This window comes from Mauremys reevesii, linkage group 10, assembly GCF_016161935.1.
Source record: "Mauremys reevesii isolate NIE-2019 linkage group 10, ASM1616193v1, whole genome shotgun sequence".
Lineage (NCBI taxonomy): Eukaryota > Metazoa > Chordata > Testudines > Geoemydidae > Mauremys > Mauremys reevesii.
The window spans coordinates 58,946,747-58,965,568 of NC_052632.1; the positions used below are offsets into that span (position 1 = coordinate 58,946,747).

An 18,822-nucleotide genomic window follows, 5' to 3' on the forward strand; every position below is an offset into this window, starting at 1 on the left:
AGCTTAATTTACGTAAGAGCCTTTGGTGAGGGACCTTGTGAAAGGCTTTCTGGAAATCTAAGTACACTATGTCCACCGGATCCCCCTTGTCCACATGTTTGTTGACCCCTTCAAAGAACTCTAATAGATTAGTAAGACACGATTTCCCTTTACAGAAACCATGTTGACTATTGCTCAAGAGTTTGTTTTTCTATGTGTCTGACAATTTTATTCTTTACTATTGTTTCAACTAATTTGCCCGGTACCGACGTTAGACTTACTGGTCTGTAATTGCCGGGATCACCCCTAGAGCCCTTTTTAAATATTGGCATTACATTAGCTAACTTCCAGTCATTGGGTACCGAAGCCGATTTAAAGGACAGGTTACAAACCTTAGTTAATAGTTCCGCAACTTCACATTTGAGTTCTTTCAGAACTCTTGGGTGAATGCCATCTGGTCCCGGTGACTTGTTAATGTTGAGTTTATCAATTAATTCCACAACCTCCTCTATTGATACTTCAATCTGTGACAGTTCCTCAGATTTGTCACCTACAAAAGCCAGGTCAGGTTTGGGAATCTCCCTAACATCCTCAGCCGTGAAGACTGAAGCAAAGAATCCATTTAGTTTCTCCGCAATGACTTTATCATCTTTAAGCGCTCCTTTTGTATTTTCATCGTCAAGGGGCCCCACTGGTTGTTTAGCAGGCTTCCTGCTTCTGATGTACTTAAAAAACATTTTGTTATTACCTTTGGAGTTTTTGGCTAGCCGTTCTTCAAACTCCTCTTTGGCTTTTCTTATTACACTCTTGCACTTCAGTTGGCAGTGTTTGTGGTCCTTTCTATTTGCCTCACTAGGATTTGACTTCCACTTTTTAAAGGAAGTCTTTTTATCTCTCACTGCTTCTTTTACATGGTTGTTAAGCCACGGTGGCTCTTTTTTAGTTCTTTTACTGTTTTCTTAATTTGGGGTATACATTGAAGTTGGGCCTCTATTATGGTGTCTTTAAAAAGGGCCCACGCAACTTGCAGGGATTTCACTTTAGTCACTGTACCTTTTAACTTTTGTCTAACTAACCCCCTCATTTTTGTATAGTTCCCCCTTTTGAAATTAAAGGCCACAGTGTTGGGCAGTTGAGATGTTCTTCCCACCACAGGGATGTTGAATGCTATTGTATTATGGTCACTATTTCCAAGCGGTCCTGCTATAGTTACCTCTTGGACCAGCTCCTGCGCTCCACTCAGGATTAAATCTAGAGTCGCCTCTCCCCTTGTGGGTTCCCGTACCAGCTGCTCCATGAAGCAGTCATTTAGAGTATCGAGAAATTTTATCTCTGCATTTCGTCCTGAAGTGAAATGTTCCCAGTCAATATGGGGATAATTGAAATCCCCCACTATTATTGGGTTCTTAATTTTGATAGCCTCTCTAATTTCCCTTAGCATTTCATCATCACTATTACTGTCCTGGTCAGGTGGTCGATAATAGATCCCTACTGTTATATTTTTACTAGAGCATGAAATTTCTATCCATAGAGACTCTATGGAACCTGTGGATTCGCTTAAGATTTTTTACTTCATTTGAATCTACACTTTCTTTAACATATAGTGCCACTCCTCCCCCTGTACGGCCTGTTCTGTCCTTCCGATATATTTTGTACCCCGGAATGATTGTGTCCCATTGATTGGTCTCAGTCCACCAGGTTTCTGTGATGCCTATTATATCTATATCCTCCTTTATCACAAAGCATTCTAGTTCACCCATCTTATTATTTAGACTTCTGGCATTTGTGTACAAGCACTTTAAAAACTTGTCCCTGTTTATTAGCCTGCCTTTTTCTGATGTGCCAGATTCTTTTTTATGTGACTGTTTATCATCTGGTCCGGCCCTTACATTATACTTCTCATTCCTCTGCTCCTGACTATAACCTGGAGATTCTCTATCATCAGACTCTCCCCTAAGAGAAGTCTGTGTCCGATCCACACGCTCCTATGCAGCAGTCGGCTTTCCCCCATCTCCTAGTTTAAAAACTGCTCTACAACCTTTTTAATGTTTAGTGCCAGCAGTCTAGTTCCACTTTGGTTTAGGTGGAGCCCATCTCTCCTGTATAGACTCCTCCCATCCCAGAAGTTTCCCCAGTTCCTAATGAACGAGAACCCCTCCTCTCTACACCATCGTCTCATCCACGCATTGAGACTCTGAAGCTCCGCCTGCCTACCTGGCCCTGCGCGTGGAACTGGGAGCATTTCTGAAAATGCCACCATAGAGGTCCTGGATTTCAGTCTCTTCCCTAGCAGCCTAAATTTGGCTTCCAGGACATCCCTCATCCCAGCCCCTGCCGTGTCGCTCGGGGGATGGGGCTTGGAGGAAGGGACACCCCCTGCACTCACCGTCAGTGGAGGAAGCAGAGCAGGCCGGCCCCAGCCCACTCCACTCCACCAGCTCCCAGCCGCAGCACTCCGCTTCCCACTGCAGGTGAGTGGGGGACCTTTCCCCAACCTCCTAGCAACACGGCTGGGGCTGGGGCTGGGGCTGGGGCTGGGGCAAGGAAAGTGGAGCGGGCTGGGGCTGCATCACTCCGCTTCCCGCCACAGGTTTGTGCGGTGAGTGTCCTTTCCCCAACCTACCTGCATTCACAGGCAGCGGGAAGTGGAGCAGCCCGGCCCCAGCCCACTCTACTCTGCCAGCTCCCAACTGCGGCTCTCCGCTTCCAACTTCAGGTGAGTACGGAGGGCATCCTTTCCCCAACCTCTCTGCACTCACCAGGGGCTGGGAGCTGGCAGAGTGGAGCTGGCTGGGGCCATGTTGCTCTGCTTCCTGCCGCTGCTGTCAGGGCAGGGGGTGTTGGTAAGGGTCGGAGCAGTCAGGGAGCAGGGGGGTTGGGTAGAGGATGGGGTTCTGAGGGTGATTAGGGACAGGGGTCTCTGGAGGGGGCGGTCAGGGAACAAGGAGCACGGGGGGCCAAAGCAAGTTCGATATAACGCGATGAGATTTTTTGTCTCCTGAGGACCGCGTTATATCGGCGTAGAGGTGTATATTATTTATAAAAACAACATAAAACTTATTAAATGGAAAGAAAAGAATACCATACTAAATGTGTACAGTCTAGGTTTGGGTATCAATCATTTCCAATCTCTGAAAACCTGAATTTTCAGGGCTTGATTCACACATGCTGGATCAGAGGTTGCAAATTGCACCTAGCTCCCTCAAGAGGGACAGTTGTACCCCAGAACATGGTTCCAGCCCTTGGGGAGGGCAAATGGTGTTTGCATTACTACTTGTTGGCACTATACAAACAGCGTGCTTGGCACTTTACAAAGAACGCAGACAAGGTTTCTGCCCCAAAGATCTTATGGTTTAGATAGGCAACAGAAATAGACACCAGAGGCATTGAGATGAGGCAGGATGGGAAATGATGAAACCAACTGGTTTGATCAGGTGAAGTTCAGCACACCTTCTTAGTGGTTCCACCATTTTTGTTTGGATTTTTTTTCTATCTTAAAGGAGTAAAGATTTTCAGTCGTCAAGTGAGAACAGTCGCCTGAGGAGAGGACTAAGGAGGAAAGGCCTTGTGGAAGAAGTGAGTTTTGAGGAGGGACTTGAAGGAGGAGAGGGGTGAAGGCATGGCAGACTGAGGCAGGAGCGGGGGAGTATCTTTCTTATGGGTTTGATTTCTGTTCCGTTTCTTCTTATGGTGAGGAGTTTTATTGCATATAAATGTAACATATGTCTATTAAAAGAATCAACAGGTGAGAGGAATAAATAATTACAATAAAAATCATGGTTAGAATATTAAATACAGTTAAATTTCTTTGCACATTTAAAGCCAAGTAATATAACCATATCTTCTTGAAACTTGATTGTCAACTCTCATAGGTTATTTGCATTCCTAGTTAGAGAATTCTTCACTTACAGGACCTGATTGTCTTTTCATACTAGCTTTACATAGTGGTAATTGTGATAAAGCTGCTACAGATTTACACTGGAGCAAATGAGGCCCATGCTATGTACAATTTGGATCCCTGCCTATGATGATAAAATCTTCTGCTTTGTATTGCCTCTTAGTTTACCATAACAAGGGAGTTTACACCATTGAGCTGTGTGTTGAGTCTCCGGAGGCTGTAAATGCATGTTTACATTTTCGTTTGAGAAATCAATCAGCTCAGCTCATACCATTGTGAAGAATATTTTGCAGAGTGCTTTACTTTGATTTCTACAATCATAATTCTTTGTAATGGCAAAAGGATCCTTTGATTCTCTTGTTTCAGAGTGGTAGCCATGTTAGCCTGTATCAGCAAAAAGAACGAGGAGTAATTGTGGTACTTTAGAGACTAACAAGTTTATTTGGGCATAAGCTTTCGTGGGCTAAAGCGCACTTCATCAGATGCATGCAGTGAAAAATACAGTAGGAAGATATATAATATATACAGAGAACATGAAAAAATGGGTGTTGCCATACCAACTCTAACCAGACTAATCAAGGTGAGCTATTATCAGTAGGAGAAAAAAAACTTTTGTGGTGATAATCAAGATGGCCCATTTCAAACCGTTGACAAGAAAGTGTGAGTAACAGTAGGGGGGAAATTAGCATGGGGAAATAGTTTTTGCTTTGTGTAATGACCCATCCACTCCAGTCTTTATTCGAGCCTAATTTAATGGTGTCCAGTTTGCAAATTAATTCCAGTTCTGCAGTTTCTCGTTGGAGTCTGTTTCTGAAGGGTTTTTGTTGTTGTTGTTGAAGAATTGTGACTTTTAGATCTGTAATTGAGTGATCAGGAGGCTGAAGTGTGATTGGTACAATGACACCTTCGTTTTTTTGTGAAGTTCAGTGTAGACAATACATTGGAGGAAGCTGTCATATCAGATAATGAGGAAAATCCTTACTCAGGTGCAGAGCCTGAATGGCCAGAACATGTATATAAATGTGAACAGGATTTGGCAGTTTGTCTCTTATAAATTTACAAAATGTTAAAGATCTTTGTGACCCTTGCATTTTCTGCATGCCAGCTAATTTAAGCAGTGCTTGAAGTTAAAGGAAACCCTTTTCTGTAGATGAGCTGCCAGATTCACCTATGATACCATCCCAAACTAATCCTAATAAAATCTGTATTAAAAAACAAAAACAGCCCTCCAAAACACACCATCTCTCTCACACACATATATACCATTGAATTCTTCCAGTGAGTCCACAGCATCTCATGATCAACAGTGCAACAGTGTCAAAGGTGATTGATAGGTTGAGAAGAATCAGCATGATTGTCTCACACACACACACACACGCACGTCCCTTACCTATCAGTGCTGGATTAATTCTGAATCTTTGTCTGAAGCCAGATTGGGAGAATCCAGGATATCTGTAGAGTTTTAAGAGTTGTGACACTGTGGAAGGTGGTGAGACCTTTTGCTCCAAGTGCTGGTTCCTTGAGGACTAGGGAAACCATTCTGTTTTTGATGATGTATGGCAGGGAGCCATCTCTGAGGAAGGAATTAAGTATTTGTCAGCAGAGGATGCAGGTATTGCCTGCTTGCCTTGGCCTGCCAGGACAGAGATGACTCCAAATCTTAGGTGGTGACACTTTTTTCTGTGCATCTATAAGCAGCATCTGTTGGACTCTGCTCAGTCTGGCAAAGCTCTTCCCATAGAGGTATATTTATTATTGGATCTGGTAGTTGTTTCAGCTTCATTCATAGTAAAATGTAAGTGTGGCCTTGAGGTATTTACAATAGGATAAGATTTAACGGATTTAAGGGTTGTGTCAAAGAATGGATTTCAATGACCATATTGACGTAAGTTAGTGCTTCTCATCTGAGCCTGTCAAATTTGGTTTCAGAAATAGGTAGAACTTGAGTTGTATTTTTCAGACTCCTCCTTTTGTATCATCTTACTTTCATTATTTATATTTGTGCTTAAAAGCATGTTCTCTGAATGAAACTCCTTACAGGATTTGTATTTCACTTTAATGAATACCTTTGCAATTTCATGATCCCTTTTTTGAAGTCTGCATAGTTATTTGCATGATAAGTCTCTATAACATGGTTTCCAACTGTTCATGGTCTGTTTCTACCTTGCCTGGTGTCTGCCCAAAAACATGTCCATGAAACTGCTCACAGTACACCTCTACCCCAACATAACGCTGTCCTCAGGAGCCAAAAATTCTTACCGCGTTATAGGTGAAACCGCGTTATATTGATCTGGCTTTGGCCTCAAGCAGCTCCATTATTAATAGTCAGCAAATAGTCCCGCCCCTTATCCGACCCCTACCTACTTCCCGCCCCGTGACTAACCCCTCAGAACCTCTGACTCATCCAACCCCCCCCATCCCTAATCACCCCCAGGACTCCCACGCTGAGCCACGCGCTGCACCGGGACATGGCACACTGAAGCGCTCACACCTGCTTAACCACATCAGCTGAGGCAAGCCCCGTGGAGGTGGGCCAGGGGGAACCGTCCCAGTGACCACTGTCCTGTCCATGGAGCACACCCAGCCCAGCGCAGCGGCTGAGCCCACGATGGGGAGCAGGGTGGGCAGCCTTGCCCGATGCGCCCATGTGCACCTGGTCCCCACCCCATGCCCATGCGGTGCCGGGAGAGGGTGAGCCATCAGCAGGCGTCTTCTGCCATACGTGCCCACCCTCAGCCCGTCTCCTCCTCCTCCTCCTACACAGAGCCCCGCACAGCTCATCTCCGGTGAGGATGCTGCGGCCAGCTGCCCCCCGGGGCACACAGGGACCCTGACTGTGGGCAGGTAGTGCGGCGCTATGGACCCGGAGAGCCTGCCCAGTGCTGCAGAGAGCGGGTCGCAGCCTGCCAGCCGGGCCCACTGTGTGCCAAGCCCTCCAGCGCCGGGACAGGGGCACTTGCATGGCACCGTCTAGGACGGGCACCTCTCCCTGCCCTGGATCCACAACTTCCCCGCATGGACCAGTCTTCCCAAACTTCTTGATGCCATCTGGAGCCTGTGTGATGTTCCCCTGCACTGCAGCTCCCTTCCTCGGGATGTGGCTCCCCCTTCTCTCTGTCCCTTGACAGTCCCCCGAGACCCTCTGCCCCTTATCCAACCCCTTGGCCCCACCCCAACACCCTTAACAGGCCGCTCAGAGCAGCATGTCAGAGCCAGACACACCGATCCCCCGATCTTCCGGAGTGTACAGCCCCGCCCCCCAGAGCGCTGTTTTACCGCGTTATATCTGAATTCATGTTATATCAGGGTAGAGGTGTAGTGATAAAACTGACAGAACTCCTTTTTTTCAGTCTGGTAGTTCTGTTGCAGTGGTTCTCAAACTATTGTACTGGTGACCCCTTTCACACAGCAAGCCTCTGAGTGCGACCCCCCTTTTAAATTAAAAACACTTGTTTATATATTTAACACCATTAGAAATGCTGGAGGCAAAGCGGGGTTTGGGGTGGAGGTTGACAGCTCGCGACCTCCCATGTAATCACCTCACGACCCCCTGAGAGGTCCCGACCCCCAGTTTGAGAACCCCTGCTCTGTTGTGTTTTTGTCTGTCCTTTGGCAGCATAAGCCACTGGGCAATCATTTTGGAAGACAGTCCAACCTATGTGAATTTTTCATCAGTTGAGATCTTGAATTTTCATCTCAACATATTTCAGTACCAATGGTTCTGTGCTGAAGTTTTGTATTTTTTTTTCCAATTCCCAAAAGATTTTCTCTTGCCATTCACTGCAGTGCCATTCGAGCTGGAGTGTTACGCAATCACGGCAAGTGACTAGAAAATTATTAATGACTGCTCAATGTTAAAATTAACTAATGTAATTCATGAGGCAAACCTACATTGTGTAAAGACAGATATCCCTCACTGGAATTTGAAATAAAGAAACTTGAAGCCTTATGCATTCTTGAATAAAATTTCAGTCTTCAAATACAGATGGGTGTATAACTTGCCTACTGACCTGAATGTAAAAAAAAATCGTCAAAGATTTGGATGATATGTTTAACAGACTGTGATGCAATAATAATATTATACATCACATTGATATGGATCTCAGATGCTGCAAAAATGTGTACCATGTAAAATCTCATTAACACTGAGAATTAAAATAAAAATTGAATTTAACCATATAGTAAAATTACATATTACTGAGAAAATACAAGTACCAAGTGACTTGGTTAACAGTATGGCCACTTACTAAAACCAAGCAAGTTAAGGATTTGTACAGATCCAGAAGATTTGAATAAGACCATCAAGAATGAGCGCTACTCCAAGAGAACAGTTGATGAAATCATGTCTATATATCAAAGTGCAAAAAAAATATTTGCTAGTCTGGATGCAAGCCGAGTGTTTTGGAGGGTCTGAAGTGATAAAGTTAGTGCAAAACTATCCTTTGGTAGATACATTGTATAAGTAATTTTCCTTCGGGATTGCATCAGCACCTAAGGTATAATATTGCTTCATGTTTGAGATCTCTGAGGATCTGGATTGGGTGGAAGTAAACTGGTCACGGTGTGCTGTTTTGTGGCAAAAATTATAAACAACAAAATGAAGGACTGCACAATATTCTGCGGTGTCCCAAAGCCAAAAAAACTTTAAATTAAACAGAAACAAATGCCAGAACAAAGTGAATGAGATTAGCTATATAGGTAAGACATAATACATACATGGAGTTTTGGCTTGAGGAACAACAAACAAAAAGAGGCAATTGCACAAATGGAAGGAATTCAATACCTTACAGAGATTCATGGGCATATAAACATATCTAAGAAAATTAGAGGGCAATACAGAATATCTATTTTGAAATTCAGTATTTATTTCCAGGATCTCAAACACATCTGTTTTAAAACCTTATTTTGTATATTTGAGAACCAAGAAAAAACTGTTTCTGCATTATCTTCAGATCTTTGCCTTCCTAATGAATACATTTTGCTTTTGTTTCTCGGCAAAATGCAGCACACACTTAAAAATTGCATTTATTACATATATGACACTCCACCACGTATGCTGGACATTTTTGTGATATTTTGTGTGTTTCCACATTTATTGCAGAAAATCTAGTGATTGATGTTTGTTTATCCTTTCATTATGGATTCCTTCCTCATTTTTTATTAAATGCACCCCATTTCTTCACTTCAGTGTCTGTGAGCATTTTCTTTTGTGAAACATGAATATCCACAGTTCTTTGCAATGTCAAGTCAATTTCTTACAATAGCCTTGCTTTGCCTTTATCATCAACTATACCATAAAGAGGCAGATCTCCAACTATGCCATTTGCTAACTGATCAAAGTGACATACCTTTGTGTTGTTACAGAGGTCTGTGATATGGTCAATTGTCTCTCATGCCCTTTAGTATCTTGGTGTAGTGTTTTATTTGTTTGTTTTGTTTTGTTTTAATAAAAAGTGCATTTTCCTATTTGACTGAGGAATTCATGTGGCCACATTTTCTCCAAAGATTTCATTTACTTTAACACTGTGTAAAAGAGATATGACATATAGGAGTACTAGTAGCATAGACTGATTTTTGTTTTCTGGCCCTGGTCACTGGACATGGCTCCTTGGTTCAAAACGTATTTCCAGGACATGATAGGGTCAGTATTCACTGACTCCTGTGGCTGTTATTTTTGGTGGGGGAGGGAGAGGTGAGAGAGAAATGAATACTATATACATTTAGAACAAATATAAATAAATGTTTTTCTTTCAACTGAGCTATTCAGCATGTACAAGTCATTGCTGGAGTAGTTAAGTAATTGGATTTTTAAAAGAAGTTGGATAATAATAAGATAAGGCTAATCATTTATTAAGCTTCATGGCACCAGTTGTTTGTGCCAAGTGTCAGGAAGAAAACCGCTTCTTATGTACAACAGAAAGCAAGCTGTATTAAGGAGTAGGAGGTTGCCTTCTGCTGAAAAGTCAACTATATATCTGCTGAGGGCATTTAATTGGATTGAAGAATCAATGGTGTGATCTGGTATGGAAATCGTATCATATTTGGTTTGTGTGTGTGTGTGTGCGCGCGCGCGCGCAATGGAGCAACACTGTAGATATCAGATGGTTCCTTCCATAGCTCTCACAGCTGCTATTTTGAGAAATATGTACATAGTTGTCAGAAATATACCCTTAAAACTAAAACCTATGCAACATTTATGGTGAAGCTTTGGACTAATCTGGGTTTGCCTTGAAACTTTTATATAGTGATGTTGTGTAAAGGGATTCAATTACAGGCCACAATGTTTTGTAGCTATCTGTCTCACATAAAAAGTTAATTAATCAGGGCTGTGTCAGTTTTCTTGTGCCATGTCAATTTGCAGCAAGGTAATTAATCACTAATCACCCAGCATGCAGCAAGCTGAGGGACAATCCACGAGTCATTTATTGTCTTTTTTTCAAACTAAATGGCACACAGAGCCATGAAGAAACACATCTTGCCTTTCATAGTATTTTTATCGACACTTTTGCATGTTGTAATAGACTGTAGCAACAAGCAGCTGTAGTTCAATGGAATATGAATATTAAAGAAACAAATGAGAGCAGATTTATAGGCCATTGCTTTTCTGTTATGTCAGTTTGGAGATTACACCAAGCAAATGAACAGTGAAAAATTACTCTTCCATGTGGAGAATGGTGATTAGACTTGTACATTAATTAGAGATTTTTGTTTTTCTTTTCAATGCATTTCAAATGAGAATGTCCTGTAAAAAACTGTTTGTCCAAAATGCAGATTTATTCATTCCTAAACAACAGTCTCTAATATTGCCATGTATTTTGGCACAATGGTAAGGAAATGATTGTTTCAATAATCCCAAATAAGCATTTCAAGAATGAATGCACTGTGAATGGAAGAAATAAGGGGCCCAATTCTGCACTCATTGACATCAATGGCAAAACTCTCATTGACATCAGTAGATTAAGGATTGGGCCCTGAGATAGACTTCCCACAGATTGAAAGTAGCGGATGGAAAATAATTTTGTTGATATTTTTGTAAGCATCATGAATTTGCTAAATGTGTTGCCTATAAAATTATCTAAAACAAATATATACTTAAAATCCATTTTATTATAAAAAGGGTGCTTATGGAGCTTAAATTTGAACTGGAACACTCTTTGGATATAGATTTAAATACAAAGACCTAGGGGCATGATTCTAAATACTTTGTTTATAATTCTATAATTCTTGTATAAGAACAAGTTGTATTGGAATATATATTTGAGATCTTTTGCAATTTAGAAAAATATTAGGTCAACTGAATATTCACAACAGTGTACATCAGCATAATGTCCTTATTCTGTTGCTGAAAATTTCATTCACTATGATACTTATTATTCTATCTATCCCTCCTCAGCATGTTACTGCTTATGCTTCTTTGTTTGTAATTTATTGTCCAGCATTTGTGATGGATTTCCTCAACAGGGATCTTTCTAAACCATGGGACTTAACAATTAAAACATCTTACAAGTATCAGAGGGGTAGCCGTGTTAGTCTGGATCTGTAAAAGCAACAAAGAATCCTGTGGCACCTTATAGACTAACAGACGTTCTGCAGCATGAGCTTTCGTGGGTGAATACCCACTTGCATCTGAAGAAGTGGGTATTCACCCACGAAAGCTCATGCTGCAGAACGTCTGTTAGTCTATAAGGTGCCACAACATCTTACAGTAAATTAGCCACAGTCTGATTCAACCAAGCCATAGCCTTAAAACCCTTTAACATAAAATATTTGCAGGCTCTTGATAGGAGATGACCTAGTAGTTGGTAAGAGTGAGGGATGAGGAGTTGTAGATTCTCTCATCCATTTTGATGGCACACCTTTATTTACACATCTGGCATTCTCATGCAAATTCAAACCAGAGCACAAATCCAAAGAATAATTGCCCATTAAAGCTGTTGTATATTTTTATGGCTTTGATACATAATCTGCTCCCCTGTTGGTTTTTGCATCTGCTACTCTTCCATCTAACCCAAAGCTCTAATACTTTAATACACAGTTTATAACTCTCAAGTATTTTATACTGGTTTGTGTTCCTCCTCTTGGGACATCAAGACTTGAGAGATTTGTGCATCTAGCTTTTATTTTCCCATGCACATGTTGAGGTTTAGAGTCTGGATAGCATATCAGACAATTGGAAAGTTCATTTAATAGAGAAATGCTTAAGAACAGTATGTGTTATATTTTTTGGGAGAAATTCGGGTTTCATTAAATGTCAGCTGCAAACTCAATGGTTTAATTCTTCTCTTTGTCCTCATGCCCATATTTGGTTTCTACATATGATTGGTTCACTTAAGCTGTACACATACATCAGCATGAATTGCCTTAGGTCAATAGGCACAATATGCAGTCTACTTCTTATGTAAGAGACCTGTGGTGAATTTTTGTAGCAGAACACATTTGAAGTGTTTTATGAATATAAGAAACAACTTTGAATAGTTGTGATGGTTTGTTTCCTCACCCTCCGCTGTCTACAAGACACATTGTTGGTGTGTATTTTAAGGTTGCTTGTACCATGATCATCCGGAAAGACATAATATAGCCCATTATAGTTTATGGGCTAAATTCAATTTTCATTGCAATGATACCAGCTTTTTCACTTTGATCATGTTAAATATCTATGGCAATAAGCTGCAAAAGGGACTCTTCCCAATACATTGTACCTATGATTTTTTTTTAAACTATGGCAGTAAATTATTTATATATTCTCTCTCTAGGCCAACATAAATACTTCCTGAGTCAGGCCTTTCATTTCTTCTTTTTTAGGTGTTAGGAAGTATCAATTTAGCTGGTGAAGCTAAATTTCTGTGTAATGTGAAGATTTGGAAACTAACTTCTTTTAGAATGCATTCATATGTGACTATCAAAGTAGCAAGTTAGCTCTAAGCGGAGAATAATCAGTAACTATTAGATGAGCTAATGGAATTGTTTCTTTGTCTTGATAGTTGGTTGTATTCAGATTTTAGAAATGGTCTGGTTTAAGTCATATCATCTTCTTTGCCCTGGCTGTGGTGGAGGAAAGCTTCCTTTCCTCCATCCTAGCATCAGAGAAATCTAGTCAGTCAAAACATTCTGCTAAATATGAGCTGCCTCGGCTCAAAAGCAGATACAGATGTTTCTCGCTGTGAGATTCAGACACAACTGACCCTCTTCGTCATAGCACATTCACTGGTTGAGTTTCAGCCAGGTTGGCATACTGAGGTGCTAAGGGAGCTTAGTTCTGCAAACTCCGAGTTAGATCTTTGCCCCTCATGGTGTGTAAATTCTGGCTGCTTGGTACTGGGTTCATTGTTAGTTGAGATTACAGATAGAGGAGAATAAATAATTGACTTTTCAGTTCTGTAGTCAAACTGAAAAATTCAAAAAACAAATTTGTTTTGTTGTGAACCAAAAAAATTTTTTTTCACTGAAAAAATTTGCCTAGCTCAAATTACTAGTGCCCCTCCTTTGATACAAATGATTTTATTAGCCTATGCTTAAGCTGTTTTCTAAAGCTGGGTGAGGATACTGAAAAGAAACTTTGTGTTGTCTGGCAACCACAGGTATCCCTGAACCCTTCCAATATGGTTTATGACCTGGGTTTGGCATGGAGACTGCACTAGTGTAATTTTTTGCAAGTCTTTAAGCAACTAAATGATTATTGATGACCTAAATGATTATTCTAACTCTGTCAGCAACCTTGAATACCACTGTCTACAAATCACAGTTCAGCTGTTCCAAAAATCAGAACATAGGCCCAGGTTGTACACATGTGTAGAGAAAGTGGTGAATGAATTGCAAAATGCATATTTTACGGAGGAAAAAATTATGCAGTATTTTACAAAGTGAAAACTTATATAAGGTAAATTACATAAATGCCGACAATAGGTAGAGTTTACTAAACATAGAATGGAACATTTTCCATGAAGAATTTAGAGCATCTAAGCAGGTTAGTGTTATCATATCGACAGGTTTTTTTAATAGCAGTGCTCAACAATAACTACCTCAAGCTTAGCCTGCGTTAGTTTGACCTCCAGTTGTTTTTGTTTTTTTTATCATCTCATATACATGTGTGGCTCCCATCAAGTTTAGAACCACTACTGCAATGTCATGGGCAGAACTTAGCCCTGACTGTTTGTGTTGTCAAATTTTATCAATAGTCAATTACACATGAATATATGGTGAGACCTGCACCTCTTGGCTTAAGAATCCATTTTTAGGTGTCCCAAAAGTTCCCAGTACCATTTTCTTTAAAGTAGTTAAAAATGAACCACTATGAGGTACTGATCTTTTCTGATCCCTTGGGTCACCATTTAGGTTTCACAGTATTTAAAATATAGTAATACTTGGCTTGGCCAGAGCCTGAAGTCCTCTCTTACTTTTAACTTAGTCCTTGCTCAAGCAAAAATCTTGTCAACCCTGGAATTTTTTTATTTAAGTTTAACACGTTAACTAATACAGTAGTAAATTCTAGTGTAGACAGAACACAGATTGTTTATTCCCAGGCTTTTTTAACCCTGGGTTTAATTTGTGAGAGTCGTGCTGTTAATGCCAGTGAGACGTTGGTGGAAAACATGACTGTGAATGTGTTTTTTATCCTGTCCACACTAGAATTTACAGCTGTTAATTAACACATTAGAACATGGTTTAAAATTCCACTGTATGCCACTTCTAACTGAAGATAGTAGCGGTTCTCCTGAGTAAAAAACTGAGGTGGCTGGGATGTGGATGCACAGTGGAGGCAGGGAGAGCTATAAACGATTCTTCACTGCATCTGTGTGTCTTGGAGGCAACCCCATGAGGCAGTGCGCTTCCTCTTACTACAGCATTGGCCTACAAGGGACAATTGAGCCTTGAGTTGACAAGCTCAGGATCTGGCCATCTGTGATTTACTATTTCATGTGTACCTACTGTAGTAAAGTAGGGACTTTAAAGGGATTCTAAAATAAATAAATAAATAAAAATATTTGCTAGTTTAGAGCAATGAAAGCATGACTCTAACTCACGGATGTGTATACAAAGGTGCTTCTGATAATTAGTGGAATTCCAGGGGCATAAAATGTGCTTTCATTTGTTCCAGGGAAAAGATCCTTGCAACACGTTCCAAGTCTTTTTATTTCCTTTTTTTTAAAGGCTTCTTATATGCACTCTGTTGCAAAATGAGCAGCAATATATTAAGACCTGTAAATACTTCCTGCTCATTTTGACAGATTTTTTTTATTATAGCAGAAAGAAGTATAAAACTGAATACCAGATTTGCCTTTATAAAAGAATGTTCTCCCTTCACTATATTGCCAAAGCACTGTTTCATGTTGTATCTCAACATCTAAATCCTAGCAGAATTACTATAAAACCTGCTTGTCGCTGAGAGGGATCGTGTAAAGCTATAGCAAGGTGATAATGGATAGGTCACCATAATTACAGTATATTCTCTCATACAGGCAGCCAGTTGCTTTTGCACATCGTGAATTTTTTATTTTCTTTATTTCAAATTCAGTGTTTCTGTTAAAACTTAATACTAAAATTGATGAAAGACATATCTGGATTCAAACCCATTCATCTTTCAACTTTAAAATAGTAAGCATGTTATGTATCATTACCTCTATTCATTTGCTTTTATTGGGGTTTTCTGGGTAATATCTGTTTTATTCACTTTCCTTATTTACACACTGAGACAAATTCAGCCCTGGTGTAACACTGTTGAAGCAATTTGAGTTACACCAGAGCTGAATTTAGTTCCTTATCTCTCATTGATGGGTTTTCTGTTCAAAACGTACCTGTTCTAACATTTGCCAGCAATGCCTATCACAGGAAAAATGTAGGTAATGCAACACATGGGTCTACAAACTTGAAGAGAAAGTAAAGCAGAAAGTGTCATACATTTTTCATTTGTATTTTAAAAGTTTTAAGCAAAGTAGAGTTATAGAGTTTTACCGTGTCCCCAAAACACTTATACTTTGGCTCATCACAGTTTAATTCTGATGGAAATATTTTAAAGTCTTACATGGAATTACAATTAATTTGGAAATTTAAGCTGAACATAACTGAGAGATTCTCTTGCTCCTGACCTATGTAGCTGAACCATCACTGTTAGGGATGAGTGTTATATTAGCTCATTTAGGGCCTGTCTACACTTACCAGGGGATCAACGAGCGGTGATTGATGCATCGGCGGTCAATTTAGCGGGTTTAGTGAAGACCTGCTAAATCGACCACCAATTGTTCTCCCATTGACTCCTGTACTCCACCGGATTGAGAAGAGTAAGGAAAGTCAACAGGAGAGCATCTCCCATCGACATCACATAGTGTGGACCCCGCGGTAAATTGATCTAAGCTACGTCGATTTGAGTTACGCTATTCACATAACTCAAATTGCATAGCTTAAGATTGAATTTCCCCTGTAGTGTAGACAAGACCTGAGATACTTCTGAATAATACAGCTTTGGCCTTTGAATGCACTAAATTGTAGAAAATGGCAGGTACCTATATAATCAAACTGTGTCCTCAGAAAAAGACACCTGAGATCTCCCTGAAAGGATGCTGTAGCCTTCTGATCCCCCTCTTTCACCCAAGTTACTCAGTTCAGACACTGATAATGATTGAATTGTCCAGTAAAAGTCATGTGCAATCACAATAGTTTAACTATCATTTTTGTTACTAGAAGCTTTAGTTTAAGCAGGGTAGTTTTACTCCCTCTGGAAGTCTCCCCTCAAGGGATTAATTTCCTCTAATAGTGTGGGCTACCATAAATCAACTTCCTTCTTCTAAGTGAGGTTCCCCTAAGGGAGCTACAGCCAGCTCCAGTAATTTTTTTCCTAAACTAAATACCCAGTTGGCTGCCTCCTGTTTGCTTGAAAAGATTTTTCTGTAAGAAAATCTGGCCTTTTGTGAAAGAGTAACAATTTGCTTGGTTTGTCTCTCCTACCCTCCCAGATACAGACAAGCTTGAATACACACAAACTGTGTGCTACGTTTTCACTATGTTATCTTGTTTTAAATTGGAACGATCAGCATGACTGGAGTTCTTTATGTTTCTTTTGTGTTTCCCATAGTGCCAGGCTTCCCTTACCCTGCTGCAACTGCAGCTGCAGCTTACAGAGGTGCACATCTAAGAGGTCGAGGTCGCACAGTGTACAACACGTTTCGTGCAGCAGCCCCCCCTCCTCCAATTCCAGCCTATGGCGGGTAAGTGGATCAGTCTCTTTTACCTGTTACAATACATCCCCAAAGGCTATGAACTGTTTGTGAGTGCAGTGCATGCTGGTCTTGTCTCACTACAGAAACCAACACAGCATGCAACCAATCCAACTGCCTGAAGTGGTGCACCTTGCACAGAGTATTGAAAAATGACTGTAATTTGTACTGTCATGGTTGGTGGCTTTAAGCATTTTATATGTCACATGTTGTTATGTAAATTCTCTTAGAGACTGAATGCTGCAGAACAGAGAAATTTACAGCTAAAAGTGTATTTTTCGTGATTGCAAACATCTGGTTATTAAGGAGGTTGGATGAAGTAAACTTTTTCTTTTTTTTTTTCAAATTCAGATTCTCCCACAGAAAGTTATCTTGGGATAGCTAGAGGGTGTGTGTGTTTATTTTGTTTATTTGTTTATTGCACATAAAAATTCAGTTTTGTTTCATATTTTCTTAGTTACATCTCTTTGCCTACATTTACTGAAAACCAAGATGCAAAATAAACAACACACTGAAATCCACATTAAATGATGACTTAATAAACTGCACTCAGCTAATTAGGAAAGCTAAACTTTTAAGAACTAAGATATAATTTTGGGGAGGATGGCGGGAACTTCACAGCCTCTTTTAGCCCCTGCAGGTGTTGAAACAGATGATTTGATTGTTGCACAAAATCATTAAAATACATCACTTACTTTAAGACTTGATTCTATCAGAGGAATCCTAGAATTTGTAGAATCTGGCAGTTGAAGCAGTGGTAGATTGGGTGGGTCCAAGCCTCCCAGACTAGAACTGTATGCCATAAAACAGGCCATAGTGGACATGCGTCATCTCTTGTAGAGCCCACGCTAGCCACTCTTTCTCTCTGGTAAGTGGCTTGTATTTGTGACTGGTTGGACACAGTTCTCATTAAACATTGTGTCCTGCCAGGTAAAAATGCAGGCCATTTACTAGACGGGTTCCTAAGCACCTGCAGTCAGTCAGCCCCTGAACTGCAAGCTCTGGAGATGCCAGGGAATGGCTGCCTGATACTTCCTCCAACAAAGAAATAGGGCAGTAATAGTGAGTTTTGTGTTTTTTTTTTAAGTAATCTCCCACAGAATTAGGTTATTTTTAAGAAGGCATTTATTAAATTGTTTCCTGGGGTGGTTTGTGTAGCAAAAAGAAATCGCCATGCATCTAATGGAAAACGTCTGAAGGATTTTTGCTAAGATTGGTTGCAACTATGTTTGTTGATACCAACCCAACAGCAAGCAGCTGAGTGAAGGGAGTCCTTGCAGGATAAATCACTGTTGGGATTGGAATGGGTTTAGCCTCTCTTCCCCATGGTGACAAATCTGGGCCATATTGGTCCCACCCAGGTACACAAGTCCATAATGGCTACCAGACCTAGCTGCTTCTGCATAATATGCCAAGAATTCATGTCCCCCCATCCATTAAAGATAGGCTGCTTCAGAATCTCTGCACTTAATTCCCTGACCCGTATGGATATTCCTACATTGCAGCTGGCAGTGAGACTAGCTAGCTCAAGTTAGCATGGTAAAAATACTAATATAGATGTTGCGACTCCAGCAGAGGCTCAGACTAGCCAGCTGAGCTCAAACCCAGTATGTTGGGTTGACTTGAGTGTCCAAGCTGCTGCCTGAACCACAATATCCACACTGCTATTTTTAGCATGTGAGCTTGAGCTGAGGTAGTGTGAGTTGTTTACCTGGGCTCGGAGGCTCATTTCCAGCT

At 40.7% G+C, this 18,822-nt stretch overlaps 1 protein-coding gene across 48 annotated transcripts in view; it reads left to right on the top strand.

Annotated features, from left to right (window-relative positions):
* RBFOX1 (RNA binding fox-1 homolog 1) overlaps positions 1-18,822 on the top strand; it is a 2,636,561-nt gene that overhangs the window by 2,545,891 nt on the left and 71,848 nt on the right. For 47 of the 48 annotated variants that reach the window (XM_039490574.1, XM_039490577.1, XM_039490576.1 and 44 more), the window contains one exon: positions 16,944-17,076. In XM_039490574.1, the coding sequence (XP_039346508.1) occupies positions 16,944-17,076 (133 nt within the window). Of the gene's footprint in view, positions 1-16,943; positions 17,077-17,171; positions 17,266-18,822 lie in introns of those variants that run through there. The other variant, XM_039490610.1, reaches the window with a different exon arrangement.